Raw genomic sequence first — 15,940 nt, 5'->3', positions numbered from 1 at the left:
GTTATCGAGGAGGAGGAATTTCAGAACTGGGTGAGAGACTGAGTAAAGACAAATTAGATGTGATAGGAAAGGGAGTGGGAGTGGTCATTCTTGACCAGCTGACTAGAAGGTGATGCCATGTACTGAGAAAGAAAACACAGAAGGATGAGTAGGTGGGGGAGGGAAGCCAAATAATTCAGTTTGGGATATGCTGGATTTGACATGTTCAGGAGAGAGATCCGTGATGGACGTTACAGCACCAGGACTTATCCACATGTTGAGCAGGTGATCTTCACCTAGTGATAATGGAAGGAGAGAGTTCTGTGGATTCCTATGGGTAACAGAAAATCTGAATCTCCTAAAATATTTCCCATTGTTTGAGTTTATTTTGCATGTTTTTACTTTTTTCTAGGGGAAAAAAATGATGCAAATTTGCTTTAGATTGCCTATAACTCAAAAGTAGTTGAGGACCACAGAGGAAATTGAAGGAACAACCTGGATAAGAGCGCCCAAGGAGAGTCACTTAATCTGACTATGCTGATCCAGACCCCAAAGAACAGCACATGAAGAGAACAACAGAAGAGGGTTCTGAAAATGACCTTGAGAATCCAGTGGGGAGAGTGTGTCAGGGGAAGTGGAGTGGTCCCACAGAGTCAAATCCCCTAAGGAGATAGATAAAGCAAGGAAGGAAATCCATTACATTTTCACCAAGAGGTCATGGGTGGTCTTGGCAAGAGAGGTTGTGGTTAGTTGAAAACAGTGAGTGTGTGGGAGATGAGAAAAAGGAGATGGCAAGTGTAGAAAACTCAAGAAGGGGAAGGAGAGTGTTAAAGTGGTAGCAAGAAAAGAAGACTAGGGTACAAAGTAGATATTTTTCTTCCTTAAGATGAGAGAGATGCAATGAGTAAAAATTCTAAAAGCAGAAAGAGCCTTAAGTAACAACCAACCAAACCGAACACACAGAAGCTTTTAAGGGAATCGGAAGCTTAGAGAGATAGGGTGTCTACAGTAGGTACGATAGATATCAGGAAAGAGTAATGAATTGAGTTGAGGCTTGAATGATTAAAAATCTTTGGACAGGTGAAAATGAACCATTAATTGAAAGAAATATGGGAAAAATAAGACTAAATATTCATTTATTCTTCTTTCACTTCCTTTTGTTATTCAAAAAATATTTTCTCAGCAAATATAAAGTCTTTAGAATAGAAATTGCCTACAACTCAGAGACTGACTACCAGTATGAAAGTATTAATAGCTACAGGTATATAATCCAATTTACAATTACTACTTGCATTCTTGGTCTTCACACATGAAACCAGCATATTCTTTGGGGTCACATTGTTCATTTCCTCATTTGGAATTTTTAAACACCAGATAGGGTGCTAAATCAGTATAAGCTGGTGCTTCTATCACTTAAGTTTCTAACATCTTCCATATTTATAAACACACCCATAAATAAAGGTGCTAATGAAGGAAGGAGAAAGATTCTTTAATAAGCAGCTTAACGCAAGTAACTCCCTGCATGTAGGAGATTTTTATAAGACCTAGCTCATAATTAAACACTGTCTGTTTTACTTAACTGAATTTTTTCTCTTTTTAAAAGATTGTATGAATGTTAAAGACTCTGTTTATGTGTTGATGTTGAATGGGTATTGTTTAAATGGTAGCCTTTCAGCTTATTATAATTTACAACTATACAGAGAGCAGAGTGTAGTTATAAGTACTATGAAGTGTAGTCGACCCCTGAAGAAGCTGAGGCTTGGTCTTACCCAGGAAGGTTTGAGTGGGTGGCTATTGCTTTAGGGGCTACACCTTTTAGTTAGAAGAGAGCCCAGCAGCCCTCAGGAATAGTCTTAGCCATTCCTTTGTTTCCTTGCCGTAAGTATGGGTCAGTGTTCCAAACAGACCATTAGTGCACAAGAAAGAAATCTGGATGTTACTGTACACACATTATAGAGACCAACAGCAGTTGTTAAAGAATCTTATTTTCCTACCTAAGAAAGAGTATTGTTACTTTTCCCAATTCATGACATCTGCCAAAAAAGAAAGCAAATGTAAAGCACTATAATATTTCTTCGTTTTTATGAAACTTGACTTTCTATATTTTTGTCCTAGTTCCTAGAAAGGGCCAGACTAGTTTAAAAATGCACACACACACACATGCGCGCACACACACACACACACACACACACACACACACACACACACTTTCGGGTTCTGACCCTGACAGATCTTGGCCCTTTACCCCCAGGTCTGGGTATCAGGTCCTTTCCTTTGTGTGGACACATCTCTTCCCACGTACACTGTTCTGCCCTCTGGTCATGGACATTCTGTTGACCTAGGCTTTATTTCTCCAGAGGATGTGGCTCGTACTTTGTATCTTATAAGTTATAACCTGCTACCTCAACAGATATCAAGTTGGCCTTTATAGTTTTATAGTCAGAGACTTTGGATATGGGAATGTATTTTTGTAGAAATTGCATATTCCATTGTTGCCTCTCATATATTATAGCATTATTCACAGGCACCAAAGGGAAGGCCTTGGCTAATGACCTCAAACCCCTGCCACACATAGGTTTTCATTTTCTAGTATTCGAAGCGTCTTTTTTCCTGAGTCCTTTGACCCATTTATGAGAGAACCTTTGTGATTATTTTATGTGAGTAGGAAATCTGAGGATTATTCAGGTTACTTAGAGGCCTTCGTGGAAAAACTCTTCTGCCTGAGGAATGTCATTTCAGAGCCCAGAATGAGAACATCTGTTTATAACCGCTTGGGGTCTATAAAATAAACCTGAATAGCAAATTATCTCAATGGTTATATTTCTTTTTAAACAAATAAGAGTAGTCCTTCTGGTTTAAGGAAAAACAGAAGATGACATTGTTCTTCAAAGCCAGATGTATTGTAGATTTGATAATAGCACAGAAAAGCCTCTCACTAGTGGCAATATTTTGGATATCTGTTGGGAAACCCCTGATTTCAGAGCACAGTTTACTTAGGTGAGCATCAGACCCCACCTAACTGACTTGTATTAAGATTCCTCAAAGTGTGGGATGAGGTCAGGCTGTATCATAATCCCTCCCCAACCCCTACCCCCAAGGACACTTGTTTAAAAGATTCAGAGGGTCAGGCCTGCAAATCTACATTTTACTAAGTCTTTAGGGAGCCCTCAAGCACTATGGGCTGTGAAAGCCGCAATCCTAGAAGACAGATGGATAAAGCCTCAGTGATCACCAAGACAACTGGACTTAATGAACTCTTGTCTCTCCTCTGCCTAGGTGCAAATGTAATCTCCATGCCACTGTGTGTGTGTATGACAACAGCAAATTGACCTGTGAATGTGAGCACAACACTACAGGTCCAGACTGTGGGAAATGCAAGAAGAATTATCAGGGCCGACCTTGGAGTCCAGGCTCGTATCTCCCCATCCCCAAAGGCACTGCAAATACCTGTGAGTAACTTTTGCTCGGTAATACCATATTTTGTGCACGATGAGCTGAGAGTTCCTCTCAATTTCACTTGCAATTGTGCTTTCACTCCTCTTACCAGGAGTCGCATTCCTCTTCAAAATGCAGCTAAAGCTTTCATCCCTATTTTGCCGCTTGTAAGCACATTTTAGCACTTGGATCATCTGTTAAATTCAGTCTTCCAACATTCACATCAGTGTGTTGGGAAATGATAGAAACCACAGGAGAAATTTTTTCTAAGTGGATGAAACAGGAGCTGCTTTTTTTGCTTCCCCAAATTAATTTCCTATTAAAATAACAAAGGCATTCAAAACTCCCAACTCTGACTTAATTTTAACCATAAACTACTTCCAGAAATTCTCTAAGTGTTTACAATCCCATTTCCCATACTGGGTAACCTAAGAGAGGCTTTGTCTAGAAGATGTTTCCCTCTCCAAATTTAGCTACAGCCTGACTTTGCTCAGTGAAATGGTGGGCTTTTTCCAAATGCCAGCAGTTGATGTCATGCCTGGCGTGTATCCTGTTAGGAGAGGCTGCCTTTCGATAAACAGTGTGACTGTAGGCCTGTAGGGACCACAGTAAGAAAAGGGATGTTTGTGTGCATGTGAAAAGAGCACAGGCATTATCTGTGTTCACAGGAAGCGTGAGAGATGCCCCGTTATCATTCATGTGGGTGCCCCTCTGAAATCCCTGAACATCCCTAGGAAAACAAGTTCTGACACTCTCAAGGAGACAAGTAATTACTTCCAGGATAAATTGCCCAATTCCATGCATGGACCAATTAGCCACTCACAAAAGCCCAAGGTTTGACCTCTCTTAAAAGTAGAGAAGGGGCTTCCCTGGTGGCGCAGTGGTTGGGAGTCCGCCTGCCGATGCAGGGGACACGGGTTCGTGCCCCGGTCCGGGAGGAACCCACATGCCGCGGAGCGGCTGGGCCCGTGAGCCATGGCCGCTGAGCCTGCGCATCCGGAGCCTGTGCTTCGCAATGGGAGAGGCCACAACAGTGAGAGGCCCGCGTACAGCAAAAAAAAAAAAAAAAGTAGAGAAGGGTGAGGTCACCCATTCAAGTGAGAAGTAACAGAAACAGCAGGACAGTGAGTAGGGGGGGGAATGAGACCTTGAAGAGCCACCAGCGCCATGCAAGGCTAAGAATGTTATCAGGCACTTCAAAGCAGCAGCTGTGAGAAACCAAACCTCAGAAACTAATAGCCAGGAACCAGGACCTTATCAAGTTAAATGTAAAAGTAATGGACCGAGTAACAGGCCATAAAGAATGGGGGCATGAAATTATGTTAAAATTTCTCTGAAGCAGGAAAAAAAATCTGTCAAAGGCTAAAAAAAAAAAATCCCCCTTTGTGAAGGTATTCCATTTCTTTCTGTGTTAAAGAAAAAACTGACAGCCTAGCTCCTAAAATTAATACATAAAGTTCTGTTGAGCAGAAATGATTTTTTTTCAAGGCGGTTTTATTAACAGAGACTCCATGGGCTTTCCTCAATTGTTGAGAGCCATAGACTCGTGAATTCAGGAGGAATCTCATGAGGTTATTTGTTGCCATACCCTGTGACTAGCTAGAATTCCTATCACCACAGTTGTCAGATTTAGTTTAAAGGTTTCCTCAAACGAAAATGACTCAGATTTCATTTTTGATGTCTGCTGCTCCTTTAGTGGGACAGGATGGAAGAGAACAATGTTTACAAACACTTGGTGGCATTCTGGCTCATCCTCAGGGCAGGCCAACTTGTCAGGGCTACTAGAAAGGCAGCTGGGAGAGACTGCTGTTGAAGGCATTGGCTTCTATTCTAACACGGCACCATTTTTTTCTACCTATGACTGTACTTCAAAGTCTTGCTTATTTCAAGACATTTTCACTGGAAGGACCTTGTGTCGGCCAAGCTATTTCACTGGAATGGATTTCTTGTTATATTCTCCATGGAAATGGCTTACATAGCCCTAATATAATGCAACCTCTTTCAATTGTCCATGTGGATTCTATTGTCTATCCATCCCTTAGTTTTTCTTGGCCTTCTCTAGACTTTTCCCCATTTCTGTTAAAATATGAAGGTGACAGATGGACACAATGGCCAAGGAGGTTGAATTCAACGTTTCAATCCTCAATATGGCCGAAGCTAGATTGAAGATTTTAAGATAACCTGCAATGGTCCAGTCTTGCAATGGAAAGAACCCCTTTAAAGAAATCTCTGCCACATCAGACTGCTTGCAAATGTCCAAGGATGGAAGTAGGCAATTAAGTGGTTTAGTACACAGGTTCCAGAATCAAATACCTGTTTGTCCATTCACTAGCTCAGTGACCTTGAAAAAGTAAAGTATCAATATTAACCTCTCTAACACTTGGCTTCCCATCTGTATTGTGAGGATAATAACAGTTCTTACCTCATAAGGATTTTGAGAGAAGTGAATAAGCAAATGCATGTGATGTGTTTAGCATAACACCTACCACAAAATAAGTGTTCAAAAATAATTTTATTTTTAGGCTTTTTTTCATAAGGCAGACTTGTCAATTATTGGACAGTTTTAATTGTCATAAAACTTATTTCTTAACATCAATATTGAGTGTCTCCTAATTTCCAACCACTTTTTCTTTTTAAGTCTTAAAACTCTATATCAACCCCAGTTTTCTTTCTTGTCCAGGTTAACATCATCTGTTCCATTTCTCATATGATAAGATTTTCAACTCTCTTACCTATTGTTTGCCCTGGAAGTCCTCTGAATTTTTAGTGTGGAAATTTAAGCCAAACTCAGGACTTCTAGCACTGTTATGATTCTCCTGTCATTTTGGCTTTTTCTTACACACATGCATACATGCACACACTCACGTGTGCACGTGCCCACACATACATGACTCGAGTTGGTACATTACAAGTCAGATATTAACAGGGACACTCAGGATATGCTGTATCCTAATACAGGAATGCAAAACCTAAGAAGTAAAAAGGAGTGGCTACAATCTCTGATCCCTCAACACCAACTCTTCAGTAGCCTAGAAATAACACTCATATTGGATAATCTCTGGATTTAGCAGAACTTCAAGCAGCCAGGATTTTTGAATAAGAAGATCAGTTCCTGCCTACTCTTAGCATAAAAACTAGGAAGGCTTCATTACATCAGGAAATTTTAAGATCTCCCTTGAAAACCATTCAGCCCATCACTCAAAAGGTCCTTAAACTGGGACCTTGCTGGGAATACTATGGCTTGGAAGTCCTAAATTCTGGAGCAGCTCCAAGGCCACTCTTGTATGGAGCATATAGAGCCAGGAGAGAAGAAAACAGAGCCCCAGCCCTCTAAAACACGGCCACCCCAATCTGTGAGACACACCACATTTCCCTATGCCTTTCATTATAATAGACTCGGCAGAAGCAGAAGTAATAACTCTTGTGATGATATTTTTATTCATTGTGCTTTTTACTGAAGACTCAGTGTGTTTTCTTGGTTCTTTAAAGCCATATGTATGTGTATCAATATATTTCTTATTTTTCTACAAAGCTTATGTTTTATCTATAAGACATCTTTCTTCTTCTCCCTATTGATCCTCATTCTATTTTGACAGAATTCTATTTTGAATGTCCTTTGAATTTCATTTCTGTTTTCCAAGTAGATAGAAACTCTGTCCAACTTCATGCTTAATCATGATTCTCTTGATTCCCCTTGTCTAGCTCATAAATAAAATTCTGATCCCTCTTGAAATTCTGATCCCTACTTATAGATGCTGAAAACTTAACAATTAACCTTTAGGAATAGTAATTCCAAAAAAGATAATATAATACTGTCTATACCTCTGCTTGCCAAACTGTGTCCTATGACCCTTACAAGAATTCCATGGCCAAATAAGTTTGGAAAATGCTATACATTATACTGACTCTTAGATATTCACATTACCTTATTAAAAACATTTGAGAACCCTAAAATAAGTAATCTATTTTATCATGTGTTTCCCACACTTTATTGTTCATGGAACACTTAAAAACCTTCTATAAAACACTCTTGGGAACATGCTGCTGTAAATAATTTCCTCAGCTTTCTGATAGAAATGTCATGGAGAAAAGCCCAGCTAGTTCAGCTGTATTGAATCTTTTACTTCCCTCTTACCTACACAGTCTAATATTCTTCCAAGAAAGAAAATTAAATTGGTCTGACATTGACATTATTTGTTCAGAAATCCGACTTGAATTGTTACACAATATCTAGGTCTCCTCTGAGCGATGGAAAGTAATTTAATGATTGTTCTATTATTTTCTCTGGTATCAAATTTGCATTGACCAATTTATATTTTCCCCGGCGTACATGTGTATGTCATTATCCAGACAATTTCCTAAGTGCTTTACACACATTAGTTCATTTTTAACTCACAACAATTTTATAAGGTAGATGCTACTATTTTCACGTTATAGAGGTGGAATCTGATGACTACTAAGGAAAAGTGTCTTGTTTAAGGTTTAGCTACCTAGTCAGAATGAGAAGGAAGGTTTGAACCCAGGTGTGTCTTGAGCCCAAAGACTGTACATCTCACTATATGGCTTCTCAGGTTAAAGTTCAGTGACTTCCTCTGTCCTCCACTGGGTGTGGACTCCATCTGACACCTGTTTGAACAAATCGGTCTTCTCTAAACCTGCTCTCTCCCACTTTTCTTCCTAGATTGCTGTTTGTTATTTCTTTGCCTTCAAAGACTCCCCTTCTACCTTGCTTTAAATTTTCATTCTCAGTGTACAGTTTTCTTCCTTGATACTCCTCTCTAATCTTGTGGTTTTAGATCTTATTACTATTGGTTTAATGCTAATAAACAAATTACAGCCTGAATCTTTCTAATGAACCCAGGCCATTTTTTTCAGCTGTCTATGAAAATCTCAAAGTCAACATTGCAAGATACTGAATTCATTTCTTTTCCCCAAATCACCTTTTTCTTCACTCTCTATTGAAATTCTGCTCATTTTTCAAGACTACTCCTCAATGTGAACTCCTCGATGCAGCCTACCTAGACTGTCCTATGCAAAATCAGCTGCTCTTTTCTTGATAATGTATGTATATATATGAAGATAGATTCTTGGTAATGTATGTGCACTTACGATTGGTTGACTATAATCAAAATTACCATGATAAAAAAAAATTACCATGATAGTGATAATAATGAGAGCTAATATTTATTAAGCTTACCATAGCCTTTTATATTTTGTGAAGTGCTTTATGTACTTTCTTGCATTAAATCCTTACAATGTCCCCATGGGGTGTGTACTATTTTTATCCCCATTTTACAGATAAAGGAACATAGGCACATAAAGGTTGCCCCAAGATCCCACAGCGAATACATGATAGAGCAAGACTTAAACTCAGGTCATTCTGACTTCAGGACCTAAAATGTTAGCAATTTAAGAATGGGACCATATTTTATTCTTGGCCTTCATAAATGTTTGTGGAATTAATCATTTGGTGAATAAACAAGTAAACCTATACAGTCTTGAAATGTGCTTGTGGATGCATTGACCTCCCATCGATCTTCCCATGTCCCCTGGAATATGTGGCCTTCACAGTTCAGCAGTTCTAACACAAGGGCCTTCAGTCTTGCATAGGAAGAGACCAGCTGAGATTTGGAGGAAATACAATAGGAAAGAGAATCACTTATTTTTCGTGGGTGCTCACGACCCATCCAGCCATCTAGAGATGACATATTGGCTGGCTGGTGTGTATAGGCCTCCCTAAGTGACATTCATGGCCTCAGTGACTTGACCATTGTTGGGCTCTGACTACCAGCTTTTCAGGCTCAATACCCTGATTCTGTCAGCACAATAAGAGAGGACCTACCTCTAAGAGGCTGTAGGGCCAATATATAGAGCCAGGATACCTCCCAAGTTATTCATGTACAACCACTAGTCCACAGTCACTTATTTGATGCTTATGGGACCAGATCTGATTTGGAATTCAAATTTTTTTAATTTTAAAAGGTAATACAGTGTACATACATTATGTTACATCAATACCCACAGCAGAATATCAGGTAGTACCACTTAATCAAACATATTTCTGTAGCAAACCTATGATTATTTTCACTGAGTGAGATAAAGGAGAAGACCTCATACCCCTTCCAGTCAGGTTTTGTCACCAAATTAGTTCAGATCACATTATGTCATGCTGCAGCTAAATTTTGGGAAAAAAACTTTGTGTCTTCAGAGGGTTTTTTTGTTTTAGTTTTGTTTTCGAGGATTAGAGATAAGGATTAGAGATAAGATAAGATAAGGATATAATAAATTGACCAATAATATAGAGTAGCTGTTAGAGGCCCAAGCTCTGGATCCTGGACCTCTGGATTCAAATCTCAGTCTCCTTCCCAACTGACTGCAATGATCTTGGGCAAGCTCTTTGTGTTTGAGTTTTTCCCCATCAGTAAAATAAACCTGAGTATCGACATCATAGGGTTGTCTCAAAAATTAAATGAATTAACACATGTAAGATACTCAGAACGGTGGTAGGCGCATAGTAAGCACACAATGAAGTTAGCTGTTATTATCATAATAATTGCACTGTAATCTAGCATGTGGACCCATCCCAGTCTAAAGAGCAAATTCTCTCTTTGGAGACAACAACTGTATGGGGAGATAAATTGTGCCCAAATGCAGGATTATTCATCCACAATATGAAATAATAATAATAATAATAATAATAATATTTAAGTCCTTATGATCAGTGCATTCTCTCCCCTGTAATTAAGTCTCCTCGTAGAGCCAGATACTAATCAGAAGGTTGCTTGGTGAGCATGGGAATTAAATTCAAACATTTTAATGATTCAAATGCTAATAACATCAGGCTGAAACATCGGACCCATCCATCCTACCCCAGGGTCAACCTCCCTAATGCCAACAGAACACTGAAGGCCTGAAAGTTTACAGGTTACCCCTCCCTCTTCCTGAGACAGTGCTAGGCCAGTACTGCCACCACATGCCTGAAGATGCTCTTCTTTGCAGGCTTTTACCTTCTGACTAGCTTTTCTTCCAATCTTCAGGTATGTTAATACACTAAGTTATCAATAGATTAATGTCACCTCTGTCAAATTTGTCATAGACACTCAGGCCCCAGAGCCCTTCTGTTGTTCTAAGATGACTTAGCTAACTCTGATTGGATCATTTATGTGTTGATTTAACAGTACAATTCTGTGAAGGCAATTTTATTTCCTTCACTTTCAAGTTCCTGGGAGACAACTCACCGTACCTCCTATCCACAACAGTTTGGACCAGGGAGCCGGGTTGAAAGGATGTTGGAAGTAGTTCCTCTAGAATACAAATGAGGCTGCAGAATGTTTTCTTACTCATCACCTACTTCTTTTTCAGCTGGGCTTTTTGGAGGTAGAGCTCCCAGTGGCTGCAGCGTGGCTAGAAGAAAATCTAGTCACCTACTTGATAGGCTTTTTTCAAACCACCTAACACAACAATGGTAATATTTTCTCTCAGTTTAAAGCATGCTGAATCCTCGTCTCTTCTGCCTCCCTCTTGTTGAGAAGCTGTTGAACTTCCCATTGATTCTCAAAAGGAGTTATGACTTTTAGCACTGCATTAATCTGCTTTGAAAAATCAGAGTGTTTATTTTTGAGGTCTCCATCAGGTTGTCTTCCTTAAGCTTAACTATGTCCCCTTTAGCCACATACTTGGTGGGAGGGTTAGTAAAGTTGGAAGAAGAAGGAGACGGAGAAGGAGAAGAAGAGGAGGGGGAGGGGAGAAAGAAGAAGAGGGAGGGGGAGGGGAGGAAGGAGAAAATAACAAACTATATAAGTCTACTAGGGTCTCGTCCCCCAACTGCAGTAGAATTCCTTAAAAAATATAAATAAATAAATATGAGATTGGGGAGGGCTGCGTGAGGAGGGAAGAACGGTAAGTACCTACAAGATTAGCACTTCCACATTCTTTGGCCCTTTGGCTTACTCAACATGTATGTGTATCTCTGACTGAAGGAGCATATCTATTCTAGAAGAAGCAGAAGTCCTAAACTCATATACCACATATTGCAGAACCTTCCCTTAAAGCTCATTCTTACCTGTGTTTCATTTCCTCAGCATCAGTTGAGCAGTGTCTCAGTAGATGGGGATAATTACCTGCTCTAGTGTTGACTATAAAGGGGTCAATTTGGACGAGGACCTTACTTCTCATTGTGCCTTCGATTTCCTCTTCTGTAAAATTAAAGTGCTGAGTGAGATTATTTCTTAACTCCCTTTCAGCTCTCCATTTTTGGTCACTCTTTCTGAATCAACTTATCTGGTGCCTTCCTTTTTTTCTTTCCTTCCTATCTACTTATCATCTATCTTTCCCAAAGATTTTTGAGGTTGTTTCAGAGATAGATTTAAGCCAATGAAGCTTAAATTACAGGGCCCCTCATTAGACTCCTTCTAAATTAAAAAACAAATCTAATTTCATGTCTGATTTTATACTTTAAAGTTAGTATTCCCCAAAAAAGCTCCTAGATTTGTGTTTGCTTTAGGTCCCACAAAATCTGCGTTCCCCCTGGATAGCTTAGGGAAAAAGACAAATAAAAATAAGAGCATACAAATAGGAATATAAAAGGAAAGTGTGAGAAAAAAAGAATAGAAAAAAAATAAGCCAAACATTAAATCAGTTTACCCAGTTGAGCATCAAGCTGACCTCTGAGTTTCCTGGAAGACAAAGTGGTGAAGGGCATATCTACACATTGTATAACTCTTGCTATTAGAATGGAGGAAATTTCCAAAGAGAACAAAAATATTTATTAATACTGAACTCTGAGAAATGTCTCAGTGGAACATTTTATAGGGGACAAGACCGTACTATGACCAAAAGTGGTATTTTCACTCTGATAGAAACCTTCTATCAGAAACAGGCGATAAATTTTTGCTCAAATGTACATTGAGCAACTCCTCTGTACCAGGCATTGTCCTGAGCAGACAACAGAGATACAGACATGACGCTCCTCCCCTCAGAGGTCTCAGGCAAACACACAATCATAAAGATAAGTTGATAAGTTGCTCACAGAGGCCTGCACAAAGAGGTGTGCCATCACAAAGGACACTGGCTAATTCACATCAGGGAGGTGAAGAAGGAAGGGAAGAAATAATTAATTGAGCTCAGAAATAAATTCTGAGCTCAATTTTAAAGGTAAAAATATTCTTTACGTAATAGTTGTCACTTCACAGGGAATGGTTAAAAAAACTGCCAACACATGTCTAGACAATTTTCCTGAATGTAATCTGACTATCATTCCTGTGGCTTATGGGCAACCATCACTGTTGTAAGATGGAGTTGCATTCATTGATTCAGCACTTACAGACCCCAGAGAAACCCACCTTTCATGAAATGAATTGTAGCCTTCCTGTGTTAGTTTCTTAAGCATTTGAAAGATTTCTCACGACTTACTCGTAGCCTTTTCAATGCATATAACTGGTTTATTAAATTCTTTAGTTGTTTGTAGAGAACCAAAAGCAAGGTGTTTGAACATTACAATAAGAAACATTAGGGAAAAAAATAACATTTGACGGTATACTATTGGACATCCCTTGGTGCTCAGGTATTTTCAACTTCAAAAATCTTTATTCCAGTGAGCAGTTTAAAAATCTTTTCTAAGCAATTCCCATTTTACAACAATGGAATAGAAAGTGACTCACCTGGTAGCACCTCACAAAATTTTAAACCACAAAATGAGAAAGAGCCTGAATTTTAAACATCCAAATGTTAGTTAACAGAAAACATCTTAATGAGGAAAATAGGATCTCATATGGTCTTGCTTGGCAAGGTTTGTATAGCTGCAATGAACATTTCTCCCAGCACTGGCCTCCCCAAAGGCATGTAAACATTTCTGCATCTTTCTAAAGTATTCAACTGCAGCAAGTACTGCATCCAACAGTCTTACAGGTTTGCTCTCCACTGTGTCTGGCCGAACATCCTGAGAACTCCGCCTTGCATTATGCACGGCCCTCTAACTCCATGCAAGTTTGAAAACACATGAAAAGTCTCTTCCTGCCATCCCAACTTCCATTCTCTTTGACTGATTACGAAGGCATAGCAGTTCCTTGTCGTGGAGCAGGATTTTCAATCATGGGGAAATTTGGAGCTTCTGCAACTGATACTAAAATTATGTTGCTGCCATCATACCTCACTCAAAAGTGGATTCGCAAAGGAAAAAAATAAAGATTCAGTACCAAGTCAGTGTCACACTGTGGCAAAGATAGTCTACTGAAATGTCGGGTTAGGAATCCAGCAGTCCTTTGCAGAAATCGCATCCAGCTTGAAATTCAGTTCAGACAAAGTTAAAACATGGAAATGAAAATTTAGCTTTCCAGTTTGGGTTGGTCAGCGATCAGTAATTAAGCTGAAGCATCATAAGTTCTGTGCATTTAAAATCAAGAGACTTTGAATGTATCTAATAACTGAAAATAAGAGTTCATCCCTTCTAGGCTTTTTTAAAACATCTTGGTAAGCTTTAATTTCTCCTTCTCCCCTCCTTACTAAGAAGTAGGAAAATAACTCTTGGTTTTAAAGAATACAAAGCTAGAAATCTCTGAGCAAGATGCAATGATGAGTTAAAATAAGCAGAGGGCAGTTGTTCAAAGATTAAATACTAAAATAGAAATTTAATGATTCCTACATTTACCACCTGTTAGCACACTTCACGATGTGGAGAACAAGTCCGAACAGCTCATTAACAGCTATCATTTATTGACTGTGTACCATGTGTCAGACATTTTTATGGATTATCTCATTCAATTCTCACAGCAGCCCTGTGCAGTAGATATTATTAGCCCCTTTCAGATGAGGAAACAGGCTTTCAGAGAGGCTGGGAACTTGCCTGAAATCACCCAGCTAGTCAGTTGCAAAGCATGACTCTTACTCAGTTCTGTCTTATTTGCATCTCATGCTCTCACCCACACCACTACCTGAATTTAGTGGAAATGTTACAAGTCTCTGACTTCTAATTAGTAGTATCTATCATGGTGTTGCTTGCTTGATGACCCAACTATATCAATAATAGTAATCACAGCAAAGATGGTTGGTTATAGCACATACTACCTGCCAAGTTATGTAATCCTTGCAACAACTCTAAGAGGTGGAGAACTGAGCCACAGAGAGCGTAAGCCACTGGCCCCAGGGTCACACAGTCAATGAGTATAAGAGCAAAGCTTCAAACTGAGACAGCCTGGCTCTCATGCCACTGCTCTTGGCTAGGGGTTTTCATCCAGATACAGACTAAATTCATGTCCACGTTTATACCAAGTTCAGTCACATTCTGAAATAGTTCTACCACCTCAGCACAGCTTGGCAATTAAAGTAGAAGCTGAAAAATCGACGAAGCCCAAATCGAACGACCTAATGTACTGTTGAATCATTCTGCTCAATTTAATTTCTATTACAGAATTTAATCCAAATATCTGACAAGCAAAAGAAGACTAAAAATGATGGTTATATGTAGTTAATCAGATAAAATGGCAAATGACTTTCAACACCTAACACATGCATATCAGCACATTTAAAGAGATCTATTGCATATGTGGATATATTTGCACAGGCCCATATAATGCATACTTGGTCTTTGTGCCCAGAGCACAAGCCTAGCTTAATATCTGTTTTGAACCACATAAAAATTTTCATTAACCTTATAAGTAAGCACAAAATGTTTGATATCACGAAGCTGTCTTGAACAAGCTGCTAAAGTTGAACATTAATTTCCCAACTCTGATGAGTTCAAGGAGTTGTAGAAGAAAGCAAAATGGTCTCGATGGATGGATATATATTTGGGGGGTTTTTTGTGCTATTTTTCTTATGACCTGAATGTTATCAAGTGTTTATGTTTCCGAGATTTTTATATTATGTTAAAGATGTCACATACTAATAAATGTCTAACAGCTTTTCTTTATTGTTCTCTTTCTCTCCAGGTATCCCCAGTATTTCCAGTATTGGCAGTAAGTAAAAAAAAATCACCAATCCAATTCTAGGCCAGCTTTGCTTTGTTGTTCAGATCCTCAGATCTATTTTCCCAGTGTCCATTTCTGACCTAAGAGAGTATTTCCTTTGTGAATTGAATTGCTGTGTTTGTTCTCTGCACAGACATGGTGAGCGCACAGATAAAATAGTTATCTGTGTATAACTCCTCTGGGGATATGGCAGTGCCACCTCTTGCCTGACTACTGTTGATCAATGAAGGCTACCTTTACAGAGGTGCAATTAGTTACATAACCATAACTCATTTAGCAAAAATATAAACAGTCCTATTTACCCATAGCTGGTAACCAACAAACAACCTGAACTTTCTCCCTAGGACTGAATATGAATTTCTACCGTAATTTAGAAAAGCAGAGAATGAATGTTTTAGGCTTATTCATTAGAACCGAAAGAAATCACCATGCAACCAGGGAGCAGGAATTTTATTAGTGCATTAAACTTTAGCCTTTGTGAAGGCCTGAAAGAGGTAGGTTTGTGATCATTATTCTTACTGGAGGAATGAAGGAAAAAAATAATCAGTATGTCCATTTCTCCC

General features: G+C 39.0%; 1 protein-coding gene across 1 annotated transcript in view; it reads left to right on the top strand.

The window, feature by feature from the left end:
• NTNG1 (netrin G1) overlaps positions 1 to 15,940 on the top strand; it is a 317,635-nt gene that overhangs the window by 226,847 nt on the left and 74,848 nt on the right. Inside the window, exons 3-4 of the mRNA XM_024757500.1 lie at positions 3,256 to 3,428; positions 15,339 to 15,365. Coding sequence (XP_024613268.1) covers positions 3,256 to 3,428; positions 15,339 to 15,365 — 200 coding nt within the window. The remainder of the gene's footprint in view (positions 1 to 3,255; positions 3,429 to 15,338; positions 15,366 to 15,940) is intronic.

The sequence above is a fragment of the Neophocaena asiaeorientalis genome, unplaced genomic scaffold (assembly GCF_003031525.2).
Source record: "Neophocaena asiaeorientalis asiaeorientalis breed wild unplaced genomic scaffold, Neophocaena_asiaeorientalis_V1.1 scaffold1037, whole genome shotgun sequence".
Lineage (NCBI taxonomy): Eukaryota > Metazoa > Chordata > Mammalia > Artiodactyla > Phocoenidae > Neophocaena > Neophocaena asiaeorientalis.
This window is presented reverse-complemented; position numbering and strand designations above follow the sequence as displayed.